Here is a 22,596-nt window from a genome sequence, read left to right on the forward strand (position 1 = left end):
GAGATAAGGATCCTGCCAAGTGAATTACATAGTCTCCTTCCTTTCCTAACATGACATTTCCACCGGATAAGACACCAAAGATTTAAAATGAAATCTCAGATTTTCCTTGGATTTGGTGTTCTTGCATCTTGTCAGAGACATTTTTTTTTTCAGGCAGGGTAACCCATGGTTACTGAGTTTCAATCAGTCAGAGGACTACGTACCTTCCCCTTCAATTTTCTATATAAAGGGGTCTGTTAAAGAAACCCCTCAAGCTCCTCCTAGTGTTAACACAGGAAAGAATTGAAGCAAGTACACACACAGCCAAATAGCAAGTGTGTATCTGCAGGATGACTCCAGTCTCCAGGCTTTCTTGGCATGTGCTGCTTATCATCCTGGCAGCTCTTAGGGGACACTGCAGGTACATACAGGTGAGGTGACCCCTGAAGTGAAGACATGCTTAAAGGAGAACTTTACTTGCTTCATTCATGGCAACTAGAATATTACTCAAAGTGCCCAAATGGGTCAAAAACCTTTACAATTTCTTATATCGATTAAACTGTGCAATATTCCCTTTCTTTACAGGTGAGAGATGCCGCAGAAGACGCCTTAGTGCTTTTAAACACAGATATAAAGAGAGAGCTATCTGAAGAACAGATATATAGGAGATCACTCAGTAAGTATTTGATATGACATTGGCATAATAGAAAGTATTGTCATTAAACTGTCATATAATTTTCATAATTTTTAATAGTTTTAATAGGAATAATATTATTGCAATATATTATTCTAATGGTATTATTATACTTTATTATACTATATATTACATATTGAATATGTTCAGTACATCAAGAATTATATATATATATATATATATATATATATATATATATATTTAACATATACAAAATAATCTTATACATACCTATACAGTATACAGTATATATACACACACTTTGCACAATTTAGCTACATTCCACATTAACTTTGCACATTTGCAAATATAACTTTGCACCTTAGAACTTAAAATTGCTTTATGCATGTTTTAATGCTTTATTATTATATAATATTATTATATGTCATATTGTTATCATCATCATAACTAATAATAATAATAATAATAATAATAATATATGTATTATTGTTATCTTTATGTCGTTATTATTATTATATAATATTATAATATGTCTTAGTATTATTATTATTATTATATATTTCAGAAATGAAACCTGCACTGCATTACTCCTATACATTACATCCCTATTTATGCAACTCCTATACATTACATTCCTATTTATGCATGTCATTCAGGAGCTAACTAGTGAGTGATGACAATCTCTGTACAACGCTTCAGGATATGTTGGCGCTATATGAACAATAAGAAGTAACATCTTTCTCCTCTTTTATCAGGATGCATTGATATGCTGAGTATAGATGGACAATTCACTTTCACAGCAGAACAACCTCAGTTACACTGCGCTCTGTTCCTTATTGGAGACCCAGAGGAGTTCATTACCATAGAATATAACTTTGTAAATATAGACTGCCTGGGAGGTGACATCCTAAAGGTAAGATTACATTGCCCACAACTGATAGCTTTCAGTTTTTAAAAATTGTTATTGAAATGTGACAAATTTGGATGACCTGCTACTCTGCAGCTGCTGCAGAACTGCTTGCCCATACTTGGTCTTCCTAGTACTGGTGAACAGAGTATGGAGTGACTTCTGAAGTAGGAGGGAGATGGAATGAAGCAAATTTCTGTTAATAGGAATAATGCACCAATACAGTCGACAGTTTTTATTACTCCTACTACACAAATGTCAAAATGTTTAGTTATGTCCACTTAATACAATCCCCTGTATGGAGTCCATATGTGTGTGAGTTGTACTTTACAATTCTATTCAGCCCTTTGTAAAGGTATCATAAGATGGGAAACACCACTGTAGTGTCCATAGAGTGTTAACAAACCCAGAATGCCATACACGATAAATCTTCGAGTTTTTAAATACTCTTCTACTGCTTTGCTTGTACATGTGTCAGCATCAACTGCAGTTTTGGTATTATATTCACAAATGACTTTATAGGAGGGAATGAAAGTGGTAAAACATACCGTAACAAAATAAAATATATGAGGCTACACCATAGAAATATCATTCTTTACAATAGCTCTTTCATTTACTGAAAATTGTTCTTCTAAATGTAATGGTTAGTTCAGTTTTGTTAGTTGACACGATTCAAGTTTTTGAAAGCAAAGTGAGTTAGATGTAGTATAAGATAAGATAATCCTTTAATAGTCCCATTCTCAGCGAGCTTTTTTGTGAATATGTTGCTTGTATATACTACATAATATCAGTGAGTACACTGACCCCCCAACTATCATAGACATATGAGTAGAATCCCGGAGTCCAAGAAGTAACATAAAGATGTGTTTGTCTTCATCCAGGCAAGGTTTAGCTTTCTTCAAATATTGGAAGTATCCAGTCATTCCTATGTATATGGCTAATAAATGATTTGGGAGAGGCTCAGGGTGAAGATCCAATATTGGATATCGATCCATGAAATATTTTAGATAAAACTGAAATTTAAGGGCAAAATTTAAAATTTTATTTGGGACTGGGTGCCAAAAGACAAACTTTTAAAGAAGATGAGTATCTGATGGTAACTTCTTCTCTTCTGTAAAGCTGCATTAACAGAAGCATAACTGAGAATAGTGACATCGTAAAAGTAATCTGACCATACCTGGTAAATTAATGTCAACCAGTCATTTTGGTTGGACCCACTGTCTATCCTTTGTTTCTGGTGTTCTTCTGACTCTCTTCAACATGTCAGGAGGAACAAAGCACTGAACACATGCACCCTTGGCCAAGGAAAGCATGCACGTTTTTGAAGGAAGGGAAAGGGTTAGCTGGGAGAAATGGCTGCTTACTGAATAAGCTTTTAGCTGAGAGCTGTCCAATATGTACAGCAAGTTATAGATTGTTATTAGCATGTAGCCATATACGTATTTATAGGGAAGGAGTGAGCCCTCCATCACAACTCTTGATAATCCATGTTCTCACACTGACATACACCCACTGTAAAGACATCTAGTCCCTGGCAATGTCAATGGTGGAGCATTATATTATAGCCCAGCACAAGCCCAGAGTTATGGCACCCATAGACCACTGTGTATCTTTGAGGGGTTTCTTCTGTCAGATTTTGTAGCACTGATCCAAATATTACAGAATACTCTTTATTGACTTGGGACTCACCAGTTAGCCCACCAGTGCCCAACTAATGCCATGTGCTATATACATAATATCCTCACCAATACCAACCAAATACCACACTGCAGCCCAAATACCTCCCCAGAAGGTCCAAATAACAGTAACTGGTAGAGAATACCTCCCAGAAGAGCCAAATAACACAGCTCTACACTAACTGCTCCTAGGTGAAGAACCTGTGCAGTCTTGTCATCTCAGGTCCTTCAGACTCTCTAGCCATGCAGAGTGCCCCGATAACACAAGGCCGGCATTATCAGCAGTTTCTACTTTAGAATCCTTCTTTGTGCCAGAACTGACAATGGCAGGAACCTGAGCCGCACCGCACCAGTAAGGCTAGCCTCACAGTCTGACAAGCATTGCGCTATTAATATCCCTGTATTGGGGCAATGTAAAGATAAAACATGGTAGCACATAAAGTGACTACATATGCCATGGTATGGCTCAACAGCCACAAGGAATCTTTTTTTTTTTTTTCTTTTTAATGTAGTTTGTGAGCCCCACATAGAGATCACAATGTACATTTTTCCCTATCAGTATGTCTTTGGAATATGGGATGGAAATCCATGCAAACATAGGGAAAACATACAAACTCCTTGCAGATGGTTTTTTGCTCTTGGCGGGATTTGAGCACCAGGACTCCAGCGCTGCAAGGCTGCAGCGCTAACCACTGAGCCACCGTGTGGCCCCTAGCCACAAGGAATCTGTCCAGCCATGGCTCTACACCTAAGGCCCAACTGACCCTATAATCTTTATATATCTTCTAACTACTTTCTATTGATTTCTGACAATCCCTCGTAAAATTTCTTCTACTCTTTCTCCTACTTCTTCTTTAACATTATTATTATTATTGTTATTATATTTACTACTATTATTAAAAATAACACATCCCAACTCCTAAATTAATAACGTAGTTGCCAAATTTACCCCTTAGGTCCCCTTCCTGTGACTCCCATTGTAGTGATAGCTGCACATAATATTGTCCAATGATAGCACCAGGGATGTCCGTAGAATTACTAAAACTTAGTACTAAGGTCAAAGTCATATCACATATCACAAGGTAAACCCATATCACTAGGTCACAATTGTCGCACCTGTCCCATTTTTAATATTCTATGTGTTTCAACAGCACCCATGATATTTGCTAGTGGTTATGATCATCAATAAGCTGTGGACCTCTGCCCTAATGAAATTGTAGCATTTATTTATTTGGCTTACTTGTATATCGCCATCATATTCTGCACCGCTTTTACAGAGATTGTCAGTCACTGTCCCATATAGAGCTCACAATCTACAGTACATTCCCTATCAGTATGTCTTTGGAGTGTGGAAGGAAACCCACACAAACACGGGGAGAATATACAGACTGTTGCAGATGTTGTGCTTGGCAGGATTCGAACCCAGGACGCTGCAAGGCTGCAGTGCTAACCACTGAGATGCCCTAGTATTATTTACTAAACCAAACTGTTGTATACTTCCTCATTGTGAGCGTCTAGGAATGGGAAAGCAGATTGGTAGTTACTTTGTTAGTATATTCAGAGACTGTGAACTTAGGCTATGAGTAACGTCTACGCGGGTGGTGCCCTGATAGGAGATAAACTTCAGGCATATTACTGTAAGGCAGAATGCCACCCGCTGTGCCAACATCATGACAACTTTTATCCCGCCGTATCATCCCTTCCAGGCATGTGTTATTTACAGAGCTAGGTCTGTGTGCAGGAAGGTAGTTGCCTTGCAGAGGAGCGGATGTGGCGACTTACTGGAATATGTAGTGCTACAGCAGATGAAGAAGACACTAGTACAGGATAGCAATCCTCTGCCTGAAGAGAAATCGTATAAATAGAATATCATCAAAGACAGAGGTTTAATATTTGATGTATTGGAAAGAATTCCTGTCTGTAATGGAGGAAAGTAATACTACATGATGAGGGACTGCATTACTAATATATATATATATATATATATATATATATATATATATATATATATATATATATATATATAAAATCTGCACTGCCTATATCATGGTACTAGTGTCATTCATGGGTAATACTGTGGTATATAGGTTGCTAGTGCTGGACTGGCAGTGGTATTTCACAGCCCTAATATTGATGTGACTGCACAGGAACTATGTGACACTTACTATGCAGGGATTACTTTGCTATGTCTGTCTATTGTCTGGTTAGAAATGACATGACTTGTCTCAGTCTATAGCAATAACAACTAACCACCAATTGCTAAATAACTTTACCTGAAGTGAAGACAAATACTTCATAACTTTGGAAATATTGTCAAAATTATTGTTTTCTAATAGTATGAATATTATATTATATACACATATATAATTGTGTTTTTGTTGTCTGTCTATACGCCTGTCTGACAAATGACTGGACCAATCTCCATGAAATTTTGCGAACAGATAAATCAAACCCTTCTGAAGATGTTAGGTGTCAGCTCTCTAGGGACTAATATTCACAAAAGCAAATATAGACTTAAAACATGACACCAATATGTATCACACAGAACAACACAAAAGACTATTCAAACAGATACTTTTTATTTAACAATGAAATACATATAAAACCCCCCAAAAAAACATCACAACCAAAACAGGACAAACATCAGCCACTGCAGATCCCGATACCTTCCCAAACCCACATACATTCATTACATCACTCCCAGCAACGTATACTAAGTATCAATAAGTATAGAATATACTAAGTATCAATAAGTATAAAGTCCATATCTCATCAATATAACATACGTAAAGCAAAACATAGAGGGGAAGGGAAAGAAACAAAAGTTATAAAGACTACAGGAGAGAGACCCCAGACCCATATCAGTCAATAGAAGCTCACAGGTCCATCACTCAATAGTCTCACTCACAAGCACCATTATCAGAGGATGTCAGCACTCATGCACAATTGCTCTCTGTTATCAGCCAGTATCACAAGACAGCACTCTCATGACCCGTATCAGCCAACAGAAGCTCGCAGATAATGGGGTTGTCCAGGAATTGGACAAATCATAGAGGAGGCCAGGGAAGATGTAACATAAAAAAATTATACTTACCTGTCCCCGGTGCTCTGGTATCTGCTGCCGATGTCCAGGAGCGCAACGTGACTTTGCCACCATATAGAGATAGTTACTTCAGATCATTACACCATGGCCTGTATGATATTAGTACAATATTGGCCATCATCGGCCACAGCCTCCAGGATTTGCCAGTTTTTGCTTTTTACCTTCTTATCTGCCAGTATCAGGTCATGCACTGTACTACATAATCCTACATGGGGAGGTTAGTGGAGCGGTTGTCTAAACCAACCAATCAGATTAGTACATTCATTCTGCTTGGATAGCTGGTATTGGATTGTTATGGGCGACCACCTCTTATTATTTTACCACTATGAATCATCATGGCCTCTTATGCTTTTTCAGTACATATTAAAGTTGAAGAGGAATGGTCGCTACCAGGTGATCTTCCTGACTTCAGTGCAATCCTTCCTACACTTCATACTCGGGTGCTTTCTCTGGTGTATATATAGATATAAAATATCATACCGCACCAATTTATAGGCTCCTCCTGCTGATAGTTGCCATACATGCTGCTCTCACTGAAGGTCTGGGAGACTCCCAAAAAAGGGATGACCTCCTGGACTTCCTGAAGGGCTGGCAGATCTCCCGGGCTAGCAGAATCTTTATATCACATTCTCTATGTGATAGATTGTTGGCAAGTATGTTTAATACTAATGTTCTGCTGAGGCCTAGTCCTAGTAGGATCACACTCCAAGTAACCTAGCAGTAGTAATAATAATGCAGAAACCTGCCATCCTGACAAATAACCCTGCAAAACATAACAGAGGAAAATGGGTGGGTGAGACAATGCACACCTAGTAACTAAAAATGGTGGCCATTAAAGGCCCACCCACCCTGTCTCATCATACCCCTCTCCCTCAAGCTTCTACCTACCTACTAGTAAACCCTTACCTGCCTTGGCATCCTGCTAAAGTCATTGAGTCCTCCATTATCCTGGGCTTTTTTTGGGTACACATTTAGAGATTTATCCATAGGCATATCTCCATACTGATACATCCAGAGATACCTGCATGGCAGTGCGTCTGTATGATCAGTCCCCCCCCATAAAGTTACATCCAGTCTACATAGAAGCAAAGTAATGTGTCAGTGTTGGGGTATCAGCGAGTCTAATGACACATCTCTAACCTAGTATGTGACCGACATAATGACCTGCTAATTAAAGGGAAAGGGTCGCCAGGAAGGGACAATATCATTTTTATATTAAACATTTTTAAGTATTTTTACTGGTGTTGTTTTTAATGTCCCATGTTATTATTTATATTATCAAAAAATATCTTAAATATCTTGCAATTCCAACTCTTGCCACTAAACCTAAACAGTTTTTGACTTTCTATTCTTTGGAGATGGAGCATGGGCCATAGACACAATGGTTTGGAGCGGATCCTACTGACTTCTATACGAAGTGGGCATGCTCTGTGAACTGTACAGAGGTCATCATCACCCAGAGGGGGTAGATGAGCTGTAAAATCACCTATTGTGACTGGTGGATTATGTCTATTTTCTATGTACATATGATGGCTGCAAAGGCGTATATAGAGAACAGGAAGTGTCAGCAAATTATATAGCCTAGTGGACAAAGTCAGAACTGCAAGATTTTTAGGAACTTTTCTAAAGACATAATAAATATAGACATTTTTAAAAACTTCCCAACAAATTCTTTACATCTACAGTGGGTGAAATAAGTATTGAACATGTCACCAATTTTTTAAGTAAAAATATTTTAAACACGAAATTCTCAATGGATATTGGTAACAACTAGAGATTAGCGAATACTACCGTATTTTCCGGACTATAAGGCGCACATAAAATACTTCGATTTCCTCAGAAATCGAAAGTGCGCCTTATAGTCCGGTGCGCCTTATATAAGGCTTGAAGCGGCGGCACGCGAGGAGTTAAGCGGCGGCCGCCGGCAAAGTCTCCATGCCGCTTCCATACATTGCAATGGGAGCGCGCTATTCAAATAGTATTCGTTCATCTCTAACTATTTGAATAGCGCGCTCTCATTGTAATGTATGGAAGCGGCATGCAGACTTTGCCGGCGGCCGCTGCTTAAAGAGATTCTACTAGAGATGAGCGAGTACTGTTCGGATCAGCCGATCTGAACAGTACTCGCTCAACTCTAGATTCTACCATTAAAAGAACTTCTTCCCCCTGACCACGTCGGAATAGCCTTAAAAAGGCTATTCGTCTCTTACCTTTCCCATAGCCAGCGCCGCCTTCTCCCTGAGCTGTGTTCGCGCCTTCCGTGTCGTCTTCTTTGGGCCTCATGGATGACGCATGCGCAGTCGGCTCTGGCTGCGAGAGCCTGTTAGAGCCGACTGCGCAAGCGTCATCCATGAAGCCCAAAGAAGACAGAGACGGAGCTGTGGAAGAAGGCGGCGCTGGCTATGGTAAAAAGGTAAGAGACGAATAGTCTTTTAAGGCTATTCTGACGTGATCAAGAAGGAAGTTCTTTTAAAGGTAGAATCCCTTTAACTCCTCGTGTGCCGAGCGCTTCCATTCATTTCAATGGAAGCGTGCCATTGAAATGAATAGAAGCGGCTGGCACGCGGGGGGTTAAGCGGCCGCCGGCAAAGTCTGCCGGCCGCCGCTTTCAATCATATAAGGCGCACCGGACAGCACTGCGCCTTGTAGTCCGGTGCGCCTTATATATGGACCTAGGCAGGACTATAAGGCACTCATGGGTAATGCGCCTTATAGTCCGGTGCGCCTTATAGTCCGCAAAATACGGTATACGAAACTCCAGTTTCGAATACCTTGCTCCCATAGGATTGAATGGGAGCAGGTAAACTACAAGGGATTAAGCGCCGGCCAGCGCGCGGCCGTTCCCATTCATTCCTATGGAGCGAGGTATTCGAAACTGCAGTTTCGAATACTATTTGCTCATCTCTAGTAACAACCCATCCAATCCACACAGGTAAAGAAATATGTCCATAAATTAAGTTATGTGTAATAATGAGAAATAACACAGGGAATAAGTATTGACCGCACTTACTGAAATGAATTTAGTACTTGGTACAAAAGCCTTTGTTGGTGATGAAGATTCAAGATGCCTCCTGTATGGAGACACTAGTGTCAGGCATTGCTCAGGTGTGATTTTGGCCCATTCTCCCATGTTCTTCATGTCCTGAAGGCTCGGTGGGCTCCTTCTATAACCTCTGAGATTTAGTTCCTTCCATAGATTTTCTCTTGGATTCAGGTCATGGAATTGGCTGGGCCATTCTAGCAGCTTTTTTTTCTTCCTCTGAAACCAATTGAGAGTTTCCTTGGCTGTGTATTTGGGATCATAAGCTGACGGAAATGTCCACTCTTGTTTCATCTTCATCCTCCTGGTAGTTGGCAGAAGATTTTTATCAAGAATTTTTTTTGTACATTTGTCCATTCATCCTTCCTTTAATTTAACAGCCCCACACCATGATGTTCTCATCTCCAAACTTCATTGTTGGTATGGTGTTTTGTTGGTGAAAGGCCGTGCCTTTTGGCCTCCAATAATGGTGTCTATTTTGGTATCAAAAAAGTTCAATTTTGGCTTCCTCTGACCAGACTATTATTATTATTTCTCATTATTGCTCATAACTTACTTTATGGACATCTATGGTTGGATTTATTTGCCTATGTGGATTGGATGGGTTGTTACCGACATCTGGTGAGAATTTCATGTCAATAGCAAATATATTTACTTGTGTTATTAAGGTGTTCAATACTTATTTCACCCATTGTATGTTTAATATAAATCTTAATCGTTCATTATCTGGCAGTACATTCCCTTTAATGAAGCCACTCCATTACTTTTCCAAAAAGCAGGGAGGCACATTTCAGTGATTGGTTAGATAATAGCCCCCATCTGCTATATTGTGACACCCGTATATATCTACAGTAAATCTTGAATATTTACATGGGTATTGATCAATGCTGGTGGTATCTTTATAGTATTCCTTACACAGTGGTAAAAATATTACGAAAATAATTGTTTGTCTTGACTTATCTTCCAAAAACTTAAAGAGAACCTTTCATTAGATTGGGCACAGGCAGTTCTAAATACTGCTGGAAAGCAGACAGCCGATCTGTGCCCCGGGTAAAGCACTATCGATCCCGGTACCGTAGCTCTTTACAGTTAAAAGGGCGTTCCTGACAGTCAGTCTGGTATGTCCTTCTCCCCAGCAGCGCCTATCGCGCTGTACTGTGTGAGCGGGAGTAACGCCCCCTCCGTCTGCTCACAGTGCTCGCCCATAGTACAGTATTATCAGGAGGGGAGGGGACGTTCCTCCCTGCTCCACAGTACAGCGCTATTGGCGCTGCTGTGGAGAAGGAAGTTCCTGGCTGACTGTCAGAAACGCCCTTCTGACTGTAAAGCACTACGGTACCGGGACTGATAGCGCTTTACCCGGGGCACAGATCGGGAAAGCCGATTGGGCCCTGAATTCAGCGCACTGTTGGCTTTCCAGTAGTATATTGAACTGCCTGTGCCCAATCTGATGAAAGGTCCTCTTTAAACTTACTGAATGAATTGGCAACTAGTTGTTCTCCAATGAAAGTCTAAAGTGAGCAAAACTCTTAAAGAGAGTTTGCCCAAAGATTTCTACATATTAAACTACTAACATCGCTGGGTGGGGAATGTAAAAATGAGTGTAAGCTCACCTTTGTAAGAATTTGTTGCAGACAAAATTTTAAGGAATTGTGCCACTAGAGACATGGAATAAATTGGGGGACGATATTCTTTTTTTAATTGGCTGCTATTTATTGTATTATTGTAATATGTAGCAGCTGATACCTGTTACCTGCTGGTGTCCAGGCTGGCATCGCTGCCATCTCCGTTGCTGTACCAGATACTCAAAAATGTCAGGACATTGGACGTAGTGTCCTGGCATTCTTCAGCATCGTTGTGTAAGTGCAGCGCTGCCTAGCAGCAGCAACGGAGGCTTATATTGACAAGAGCGTGGACGGGTGTATAAATTAGTGTCCGCTACCTATTGCAATTATACTATAAATACAGACATTGGTGTCACTAAATTCTTGTGGCCCCCGGTGCAATCTTTTGTCCGGGACACCCTACCTCATCCTTACAGCGAATTCTTGACAGTGATGGTTACGGGTGCTAAGGAGTTTAATCCACCTTAGTGTGGTTAGGGGTAATCTGGGGGTCTCCCAGAAAGAGAGTCATATACTGTGGGGGTGGCCCAAAAAAGGGGGGCATATATTGTGTAGGAGTCAAAACAGGGGTGACATATACTGAATGGGGGCCACAACAATCTGGTTGTGTACTGTGTACACAGAAAGGCGAGGTTCACCCCTGGTCTTGCAGTGTCGCCTTATCTACACTTCTGTCTTAACCACGTTTAACAGGTATATACAATAGATTATAGAACATGTTTTGTACTGTTCTGATTTATCAGGTTTTGTTTCTGATCTGACATCTTAGGTTTTTGATGGCTGGATAATTAAAGGAGAGAAGTTTCCGAGTTCCTTTGACCACCCGCTCTCCACCAGTGAACGATACACTGACATTTGTGAAGACGGTAACATGCAAAGTATCACACGGTCATCTCAAAACGTGGCAATGATATTCTTCAGAGTTCACAAAGCGGGCCACGGCTTCACACTGACAGTCCGCAAGACTCCTAACCTCTTCCGTAAGTTGGTTCTCTATCCAACAGCAATAATTTTGTTGAGTCGAGAAAGTCCTACATCTCTCTGAGGGAAAGAATAATGAAATGAATGCGAGAACAAGCTGATAAATGTCCAGCCAGAAATTGCTATTGATTTTTCAGGCGCAGTGTTTTCCGCATAGCCTCAAATAAAATATATATGTACAACTTAGAAATACCGCGTAGTGTTGGACGACGTAATGCAGGCTAAACAATTATTGCCAGTTGTCATTAACTGACACAGTAATATTGATGAAAAAAGAAATGGACATAGACATAGACAATAATATCTTACATAGATGGCTAGGGGCACATGGTATGGAGTTGGTTTAATTACAGATGTAGCAGAGCAGAATTTGACAGTGATAAAGCCTGTGCATTGAGAATAGAGATATCAAATGTTGTTGTCCCACCCGCATTCACCTTCATAGCTTACAAACACTATACATACTGGGACAGATTTATTAAGACTGGTGTATTGTATGCCGGTCTTAATAAAGTTCCTGACTGGTGCAGGGAACAAGTGATTTATGAATTATGAATTTCTGGGCCAGAATTGAGATCTACGCCAGTTAAGAATTGCCATAGATTTCTATTACAACTTATACCACAAAACTCGGTGTCGAAACACGTAGCCCTTGTTAAAATTTTCATTGGACCCCAATAAAATTAGCTCTTTTAGCTTACAGTAATTTATTTATCATCATTTCTCAGTAGCGCTCTGTATTTTTCCTGGTCTTTTTTTGTTCTATGTTGTGCTATTTCCACCACCCAATTGGTGGAACTGACACCTCTGGGTCCCTCCAAGGACCTCTCAACGTGTGCCTGGTACTCTTTTTCACGGACATTACAATATCATCCCTGTATACCAGGAAATTAGCATAGAGGGACTGACAAATCTCCCCCATTATTTTACTAAATACACATTTTACATTTTCATTTTACACTTGTATTATAATTCATACCGTATTTTCCGGACTATAAGGCGCACATAAAATACTTCGATTTCCTCAGAAATCGAAAGTGCGCCTTATAGTCCGGTGCGCCTTATATAAGGCTTGAAGCGGCGGCACGCGAGGAGTTAAGCGGCGGCACGCGAGGAGTTAAGCGGCGGCCGCCGACAAAGTCTGCATGCCGCTTCCATACATTGCAATGGGAGCGCGCTATTCAAATAGTATTCGTTCATCTCTAACTATTTGAATAGCGCGCTCTCATTGTAATGTATGGAAGCGGCATGCAGACTTTGCCGGCGGCCGCTGCTTAAAGAGATTCTACTAGAGATGAGCGAGTACTGTTCGGATCAGCCGATCCGAACAGTACTCGCTCAACTCTAGATTCTACCATTAAAAGAACCTCTTCCCCCTAACCACGTCGGAATAGCCTTAAAAGACTATTCGTCTCTTACCTTTCCCATAGCCAGCGCCGCCTTCTCCCTGAGCTGTGTTCGCGCCTTCCGTGTCGTCTTCTTTGGGCCTCATGGATGACGCATGCGCAGTCGGCTCTGGCTGCGAGAGCCTGTTAGAGCCGACTGCGCATGCGTCATCCATGAGGCCCAAAGAAGACAGAGACGGAGCTGCGGAAGAAGGCGGCGCTGGCTATGGTAAAAAGGTAAGGAGATTATTCCGACGTGATCAAGAAGGAAGTTCTTTAACTCCTCGTGTGCCGAGCGCTTCCATTCATTTCAATGGAAGCGTACCATTGAAATGAATAGAAGCGGCTGGCACGCGGGGGGTTAAGCGGCCGCCGGCAAAGTCTGCCGGCCGCCGCTTTCAATCATATAAGGCGCACCGGACAGCACTGCGCCTTGTAGTCCGGTGCGCCTTATATATGGACCTAGGCAGGACTATAAGGCGCTCATGGGTAATGCGCCTTATAGTCCGGTGCGCCTTATAGTCCGCAAAATACGGTAATAATAATTTTCACATATTATATTATTGAAAAAAATCTGTTAAATTAGTGAAGTATAGAGAGGATCTGTCAGCACTCCTGACATGTATGTTCTAGTAAACAATTATATTGCCTATGAAATTACAATTTTGGAGCATATCTTATTGGAACTCTGTGTTTCTCTTTATCCCATTTTAAAAGTTCTGAATAAATTGACAACTGGGCATTACCATTCCTTTTGTTTGGTATCAGACAGTAAAGGGACACACCACAGACTGGTAACACCCTGCTGTCAACGTGTTCATAAATTTAGGAGAAATAACAGAGATATGCAAAATTAAGAGAAAAGTTGCTCCAAAATTGTTATTTCATAAGGAATACACGTATTTAAGGAAGATTTATCATAGAACTAATAGTCCAAAGTGTAACTAAACTGTCAAGCAAAACTTAGCATTTGTGTCAATACTAAATTGTGTAATATACTTTATTAACAAATTTTTGCTCCTTTTTGTGACAGATGAAATTTGCACTGCTTTTATCCAATGTATAGATGGGCAGACATTTGTATAATGCAGGGAAGCTGAGGTTGAGGGGTGACTTCAAACAAATATATGCACTTTACAACACAGAACGTAGATCTGGTGGAAGATTCTCAGCTTTCTTATGACACCAAGATCACAGTTCTACCTGTAATATTTCCGGAGGAATCACCAGTCAAAAACACAGTTGGGATTGGCATACTTCCATGTAGCTGCTCCCAATCCCAACTTTGTTTGCAATTGGTGATACCTCTGGAAAAAATACAGGTAGTGCCATGATCTTACATGTAAATATGCCAATCCCAGCTGTGTTTTCAAGTGGCGATTCCTCTAGAAATATTACAGGTTGAACCAAGACCTTAGTGTCATATGAAAAGTAAGAATCTCACGCAAGATACACTGTTTTATGTTTTATACAACGCATCATCCTTGCATTATACAAGAGCCTGCTGCCTGTACACCTAGTGAAAGCAATGTGCAGATTGTAGCTCTAAATAGGGAAAGAATAAAAAAAGTTTAGGGTTTCACAGAAAGGAAATAAACTTTCTTAATAATGTATATTACAAAATGTATTATTGACACAAATACTGCCATCAGGACCTATCAATGTTTATGTTAGGAGAATAATGATGACTACAGGTAAAAGCAGGTGCTGAAGCAGATGTGACCATACTCCAGTTGTCCCATGTAGCTAATATATATATTCTGACTGCCCCTTTCACAAAATGCGCTGAATAGTACAACAGATGTATTTAAATATGGCGGACGCTCAGGAGCTGATAGGTCACTATATCTGCCTGGTCTCAATTGTATTATACAGCGGAGACCCAGCGTCACTGCCTGCAATCAGTAATAGTGGGCATTAACTGCACGTGGTGCCATTCTTCCAATGGTGCATGGGATGGATTGATGGCTCCCATTATGAGATCCAGTCACATGACAGCCAGTCTAATTAAGGCTCACAGGCTTGTCTCAGCATTACTTCCATTACAGTCTGCTCTATATGTCCTGTAATAGAAGTGCTGGCATTTTGCAATACATTAGTATGTAATGCATTGCACTAGTGATAAAACCCCCTGGTGTTCAAGACCCCTAGGATATGTAAAAATTACAGTAAATTAAAAGAAGTAATACAAATTGAAATTTTCTTTTCCCTAGAACACATATAAAGGTACTAAAAGTAAAACACATACAAATTGGGTATCTCTGCCTGGTCTACAACCTCCTATACAGTAAATGCTGTAGCAGGAACAAAATCAAAAGGTCACTGTTTTTTTTTTTTGCTGTTTTGCATCTTATAAAAATTTGAGCCAAAAGCAACGAAAGCAATAGACATTTCCCAAAAGGATATAACTAAAAAGTACACCTGGCTCAGCAAAAAAACAAACAAACAAAAAAAAAAAACGCCATATGCATGCCCATATATAGAAATATAGTGGCTTTCAGAACACATAGAACACAGGTAACATATTGGCTGCACAGTGAATGTCATAAAGATAATACCTGTAAGAAAGTTGCATAATTCAGATTTTTTTTTCCAGCTTCCCAGTACATTGTATTAAATATTAAATGGTACCATTACAAAGTACAATCTGTCCTGCAAACTCTAAGCCCTTATACAACTCTGTGTAGTTATGGCATTTGGAAGGCGGGGAGTGAAAAACGAAACACTATGAGGTGCAGGATGTGACACTAAAGGTGCATTCACAGTGAGGAAAATGGCGCTGAATTTGGTGAGGAATCCACGTCAGATTCAGCGCTGAAAAAAAACCTCCCATTGACTTACCCACTCGCGGAAAAAGCAACCCATTGACGTGAATGAGAGGCTTTTTTTCCATGTGGATTCTGATGCGGATTCAGCATCAAAAAACTCAGTGTGAATGGAACCTAACTCCTCCTGTTATTCTTATCAATATGTGAATTAAATGCTAAATAGGGAATAATTGAGAAAGAAACGTTCAGCCATAACCCCGCTCATGTATCAGCCATAACCCTGCTCATGTATCAGCCATAAGCCCACTCATGTATCAACCGTAACCCTGCTCATGTATCAGCCATAACCCCGCTTATGTATCAGCCATAAGCCCACTCATGTATCAACCGTAACCCTGCTCATGTATCAGCCATAACCCCGCTTATGTATCAGCCATAACCCCGCTTATGTATCAGCCATAACCCTGCTCATGTATCAGCCATAACCCCGCTCATGTATCAGCCATAACCCTGCTCATGTATCAGCCATAACCCCGCTCATGTATCAGCCATAACCCCGCTCATGTATCAGCCATAACCCCGCTTATGTATCAGCCATAACCCCGCTTATGTATCAGCCATAACCCCGCTTATGTATCAGCCATAACCCAGCTCATGTATCAGCCATAACCCCGCTCATGTATCAGCCATAACCCCGCTCATGTATCAGCCATAACCCCGCTCATGTATCAGCCATAACCCCGCTCATGTATCAGCCATAACCCCGCTCATGTATCAGCCATAACCCCGCTTATATATCAGCCATAACCCTGCTCATGTATCAGCCATAACCCCACTCATGTATGAGCCATAACTCCGCTCATGTATCAGCCATAACCCCGCTCATGTATCAGCCATAACCCCGCTCATGTATCAGCCATAACCCCGCTCATGTATCAGCCATAACCCCGCTCATGTATCAGCCATAACCCCGCTTATGTATCAGCCATAACCCTGCTCATGTATCAGCCATAACCCCGCTCATGTATCAGCCATAACCCCGCTCATGTATCAGCCATAACCCCGCTTATGTATCAGCCATAACCCCGCTCATGTATCAGCCATAACCCCGCTCATGTATCAGCCATAACCCCGCTTATGTATCAGCCATAACCCTGCTCATGTATCAGCCATAACCCCGCTCATGTATCAGCCATAACCCCGCTCATGTATCAGCCATAACCCCGCTCATGTATCAGCCATAACCCCGCTTATGTATCAGCCATAACCCCGCTTATGTATCAGCCATAACCCCGCTTATGTATCAGCCATAACCCTGCTCATGTATCAGCCATAACCCCGCTCATGTACCAGCCATAACCCCGCTCATGTATCAGCCATAACCCCGCTTATGTATCAGCCATAACCCCGCTCATATATCAGCCGTAACCCCGCTCATGTATCAGCAATAACCCCGCTCATGTATCAGCCATAACCCCACTCATGTATGAGCCATAACCCCGCTCATGTATCAGCCATAACCCCGCTCATGTATCAGCCATAACCCCGCTTATATATCAGCCATAACCCCGCTCATGTATCAGCCATAACCCCGCTCATGTATCAGCCATAACCCCGCTTATATATCAGCCATAACCCCGCTTATATATCAGCCATAACCCCACTCATGTATATGATCTTGCACTTTTATGACTGAATGTGGGTCACGTATTACAACAAGCACTTCTGTCATTACTGAATTTAACACTGATATGATAATTTGTAACTTATGTCAAATTGTAAGTAAAGTATTGTATTCTATCTTATAGCCTGCAATGTGATTTCACAGTCACCGAGTGGGAAATTTACAATGATCATTCCGCATCAACATAGAAACTGCAGTTTTTCTATAATCTACCCGATTGTGATCAAAATATCTGACCTCACGCTGGGCCACTTCAATGAGCTCCAGATAAAGGTATGATGGGTACTGCCATGTCTGTGTTACCTATTCTCTGACTATAGTAATAGCAAGCTAGAACATGACATATACAATATTAGTAGGATGTCCATCCATTATTATAGCCCCAGCATCAACCCCAGCAGTCCCTGAAATACTATGGCACAGCCTTGAGTTTTATAAGTCTGATCTCTGTCACTGCATTGCTTACTGAGCAAGAGGCGTCATCACCTTCTAATGTCTATGGGCCTCATTCAAATTCTTATAGGGCCCCCTTGGGGTTCACATCTCTCAATCGCATTGTGGACTTCATTGCGTAATTTTCATATGTATTTTATTATTATTGTCGTTCATTTTATTTCAATGTATTTTGGAAATAGCAAATAAATCATGTATATCTGTCTCTACAGAAGCCGCCACCTAAAGGATGTGGTGGAGCTGGAGATTTTGTGGAGCTCTTGGGAGGTGCGGGATTAGATCCATCCAATATGTTTCCCTTGGCGGATCTCTGTCACTCATTTCATGGCTCTGGTAAGAGAGAGTTCACACATTACTTCATGAACGCTCCATAGATATTAATATAAAATGTACTTTATGTTTCTAGGAATCTTCTTACTTGTCCTGACTTCACAATGGATTTCCAAAAAGCTTTAGGTGGTAAATTTGGTAAATAGCATAGTGCGATTTTATTGCCTTCTCTTCTATTAAATGGGTTTTCTCATGAACATGAATATTTTAAATTTGTGCACACAATAAACATTTTTCACAAGTGGTGAGCAGTGAAAATACACAGACCACCTAAACTATAATGGGGTCCGTATGCTTTCCGCGTGATGTCTACACAGAACATGCGGACAGAAAAATACTTCACAATCTACTTTCCTGTCCACATGACTCGTGCGGACACCGCTTGGAAAGCACATGGACCCCATTATAGTTCATGGGGTCCATGTGCTTTCACTGCACACCGCTTGCCAATGCGTTTGGTATTCTGTTTGGGGGGTCCTCATGCGGACTTCCCGAATGGATTACTGAATGCAGATGTGAATCAGGCCTAAGGCCACACACAGCGAAGAGTAGCAAAAGATAAAAACGCTGCGGAAAGAAACCTCAAAAAATTCCTTCCAGTTTCACAGAGCTTTCCTATGCGGTCTATCTGCCCCTGTTATACCTACCGTATATACTAGAGTATAAGCCGACCCGAATATAAGCCGAGGCCCCTAATTTTACCACAAAAAACTGGGAAAACTTATTGACTCGAGTATAAGCCTAGGGGGGGAAATGCAGCAGCTACTGGAAAATTTAAAAAATTAAAAAGGTTGGAGTTTTTGGGTGCAGTAGATGCTGGGTACTGGGGAGGGGAGGGGGTGTTTTGGTTGTCTGTCTGCCCCTTCCCTGAGCTTGAGGACTGTTTTTAATTCCCCCACTTGGAATTCAGCCTGGCTGAATATAGGGGATCTGCAGTGCTGCTATTAACCCCTTCCTGACAGAACAGGAGCACTGCAGATCCCCTATATTCAGTAGACTGGGCACTGTCAGACACAGGGATACCTAATGTGTATGTGTTTCATAGTAATTTTCTACTTTTATATGTATTCTAGGGAAAGGAGTGATTTACAACTTTTATTTTTTCTAAATCGTTTTTTTTTTTTTTTAACTATTTTATGGGAGATTCTATACATTGATAGTGTGGCTGGTCATAGAACCCCCTCCCAAAAAAATAAATAAATAAAATAAATAACATTTCTTTTGCTGATTTGAGTATAAGCCGAGGGGGGCTTTTTCAGCACAAAAACTGGGCTGAAAAATTCGGCTTATACTCGAGTATATACGGTATATGGAAAATACCAGGTATAATTGATATACTGCAATTTTCAAAAACACATGAGTATTTGAAAACTCATCTTTTCTGTTGCAGATTGTTTTCTGCAATGTGTGGAAGAGAGTAGACAGAATCCCATCCACTTTGCAGATACTGTAAAATTCAGTGTGTTTTAGTGTGCTGTTTTCTCTGCTGCCAAAACGCTGCATTTCTGCAATGTGGGGCCCTGGCAGAGGATAGGTATCTGATTACTGGGGGCCCTATCACTGGGTCCCCCCAGTGATCAGGAGGGCAAGGAACCGAAAGTCCCCCTTAAACCTCTTTGTGAATGAAGTGCCACTGCGCTTGTATGACAGGTACTTTTATGGGTACAAAAGCAATTCATAAAATTCCACTCAAAACCAGGAAGAAGTTCAATCCAGATCCAAAATCGAAAATAAAAGTTAATATTTATTCATCGATTTTGGATCTGGATTGAACTTCTTCCTGGTTTTGAGCGGAATTTTATGAAGTGATTTTGTATTTGTTACTGACTGGAGTCCTACAGTTTTCTTGCCTCCCAGGAAAGATAAGTACATATGGTGAGCTGAAATATGAACTTTCTTTTGTTCTTCTATGGGTACATCCGGAGATTACAGTCCCAGTAGCCCCAAAGAAGTGAATGTCCTCATTGTGGAAATAATCCACCATCGAAATAAAGAGCATGCTGCTTTATCCAGAGATAGATGCTGCACGTGTCTAACATAGCTGAAGCAAAATCCAATGGTCATATATAAATCCTGACATGGAATTCCAGCTTGAAATTTAAGCCAAGACACCTGAAAAGACAAAGGGACTTCTGCGCTTTAGTAGTGCGGTGTGTCCTATCTCATAGTGATCAGTTGTCAGGTCCTACACTATCAATATAGCTGGCCATACACATTAGATAACTGTCAGCCAAATATTTGTCAAACAGCTATTTCTCCTGACCCTACCATACACTTGCATACTTGTCTTGTACTGAGCATGCAGGTGTTCTCAATAGAAAGAAGGAAATAACTACTCTGAGGCCTCGTTCACATCACCGTTGGTAATCCATTTTGGGGAGTCCGTATGGGGACGCCCCCGAACGGACTACCGAACGCATTGGCAAGCGGTGTGCAGTGAAAGCACACAGACTCCATAGATTAGAATGGGGTCCGTGTGCTTGCCACCAGATCTCAGCATGGAAAAGTAGTTCACAATGACTCGTGCGGAAACCGTGTGGAAAGCACACGGACCCTATTATAGTCTATGGGGTCCATGTGCTTTCACTGCACACCACTTGGCAATGCGTTCAGTAGTCCATTCAGGGGGTCCCCATGTGCACTCCCCCGAACGGATTACAAACGCAGATGTGAACAAGGCCTTAGACAGCTCTGGTAGTGGCTTGTTTCCCCTGAGGGCAAATTGATCAGGCATGTTGAAATCCAACAGTCCAATCCAAGTTTCCCTGATATCTGCCATTGTGAGTCAGGAAAGTCCCCATATTAGATGGGTGGTCGTTCCGTTCCTGCCAAAATCAGTGGTTCCTGCTGACTTTAATGTAATGTATATGTTATGTGTATCTTAAAAAGGACCTTTTATGGTTTGGGGCACAGGCAGTTCTATATACTGCTGGAAAGCCGACAGTGCACTGAATTCAGCACACTGTCTGCTTTCTCGATCTGTGCCCCCAGTAAAGAGCTATCGGTCCCGGTACCGTAGTTCTTTACAGTCAGAAGGGCATTTCTGACAGTCAGTCAGGTACGTTCTTCTTCAAAGCAGCGCCTATCACGCTGTACTGTGTGAGCGGGGAGAAATGCCCCCTCTGTCGGCTTTCCAGCAGTATATAGAACTGACTGTGCCCCAAACCATGAAAGGTCCTCTTTAAGACATGAAATATCCAAGCAATATGCTCACCATCTCCTCTGAGCTTTAGGCAGATGACTTGTGATTTCTGTATCTTATCTCTGCAGCACAAATGAAGATCGGCTGTGATAACAGTGTTGTGCGGATGGTGTCAAGTGGAAAATTTATTAACAGGATAACATTCGAGTACAGCCAGCTTGACAGGCAACTGGAAAGACAGCAAGGCAACAGTGTGGAAGAAGTCTGCTCACCACTCGATTGATCTAGTGGCTTTTTTTTTTCTAAGTGAGATGGTTATTTTCCAATAAATGAATTACTCATGAACTAGTCATTTATAACATTATTTCAACTTTGCTGTTTGCAAACCAGGGTTCAAGATATAATGTGTATAATTTTATAGGTTATTTTTATAAAATTGTCCCGCTTCTATATCTCAAAGCAAGACGGTAATATTAAAAATCCAGTGCATGTACAAGGTTATTATTATTCTGTTTATCTGATCAAGTAGAAGCTTAAAGGGGTTGTCCAGTTGTATTTTACTTACCTCCTCCGGGGTTATTTTTCATGTTGTACCTCCTGGAGGTTCTGGGCTGGATCTGACCCTCGGTGAAGCCATTGAAACCAGCATTCATCCCCTGGGTGCTCAGTTATCTATTTTTGCCAGCCCCCATAGAACAGGTAACTGGGAGGCCGAGTAGCCTGGGGGCCAGGTGCTGATTCCGATCACATGGCCCAAGATTGGGACCAGCCTGAAACCCTCAAGTATAGCATGACAACATCCCGGAGGAAGAAAGTAAAATAATAGTGCCTGAATAGCTTCTGTCAATGAAGAGGCTGTAACATGTAA

General features: G+C 41.2%; 1 protein-coding gene across 1 annotated transcript; it reads left to right on the forward strand.

Annotated features, from left to right (window-relative positions):
- Window positions 1-277: 277 nt before the first annotated feature.
- Window positions 278-22,329, forward strand: CRHBP (corticotropin releasing hormone binding protein). The gene is made up of 7 exons (XM_075270769.1): window positions 278-410; window positions 565-655; window positions 1,390-1,547; window positions 11,755-11,965; window positions 17,928-18,076; window positions 18,469-18,589; window positions 21,857-22,329. Exons 1-7 carry the CDS (start codon window positions 330-332, stop codon window positions 22,009-22,011), a joined length of 966 nt encoding a protein of 321 aa, XP_075126870.1. The 5' UTR covers window positions 278-329; the 3' UTR covers window positions 22,012-22,329.
- The last annotated feature ends 267 nt before the right edge of the window (window positions 22,330-22,596 follow it).

This window comes from Leptodactylus fuscus, chromosome 1 (genome assembly GCF_031893055.1).
Source record: "Leptodactylus fuscus isolate aLepFus1 chromosome 1, aLepFus1.hap2, whole genome shotgun sequence".
Classification (NCBI taxonomy): domain Eukaryota; kingdom Metazoa; phylum Chordata; class Amphibia; order Anura; family Leptodactylidae; genus Leptodactylus; species Leptodactylus fuscus.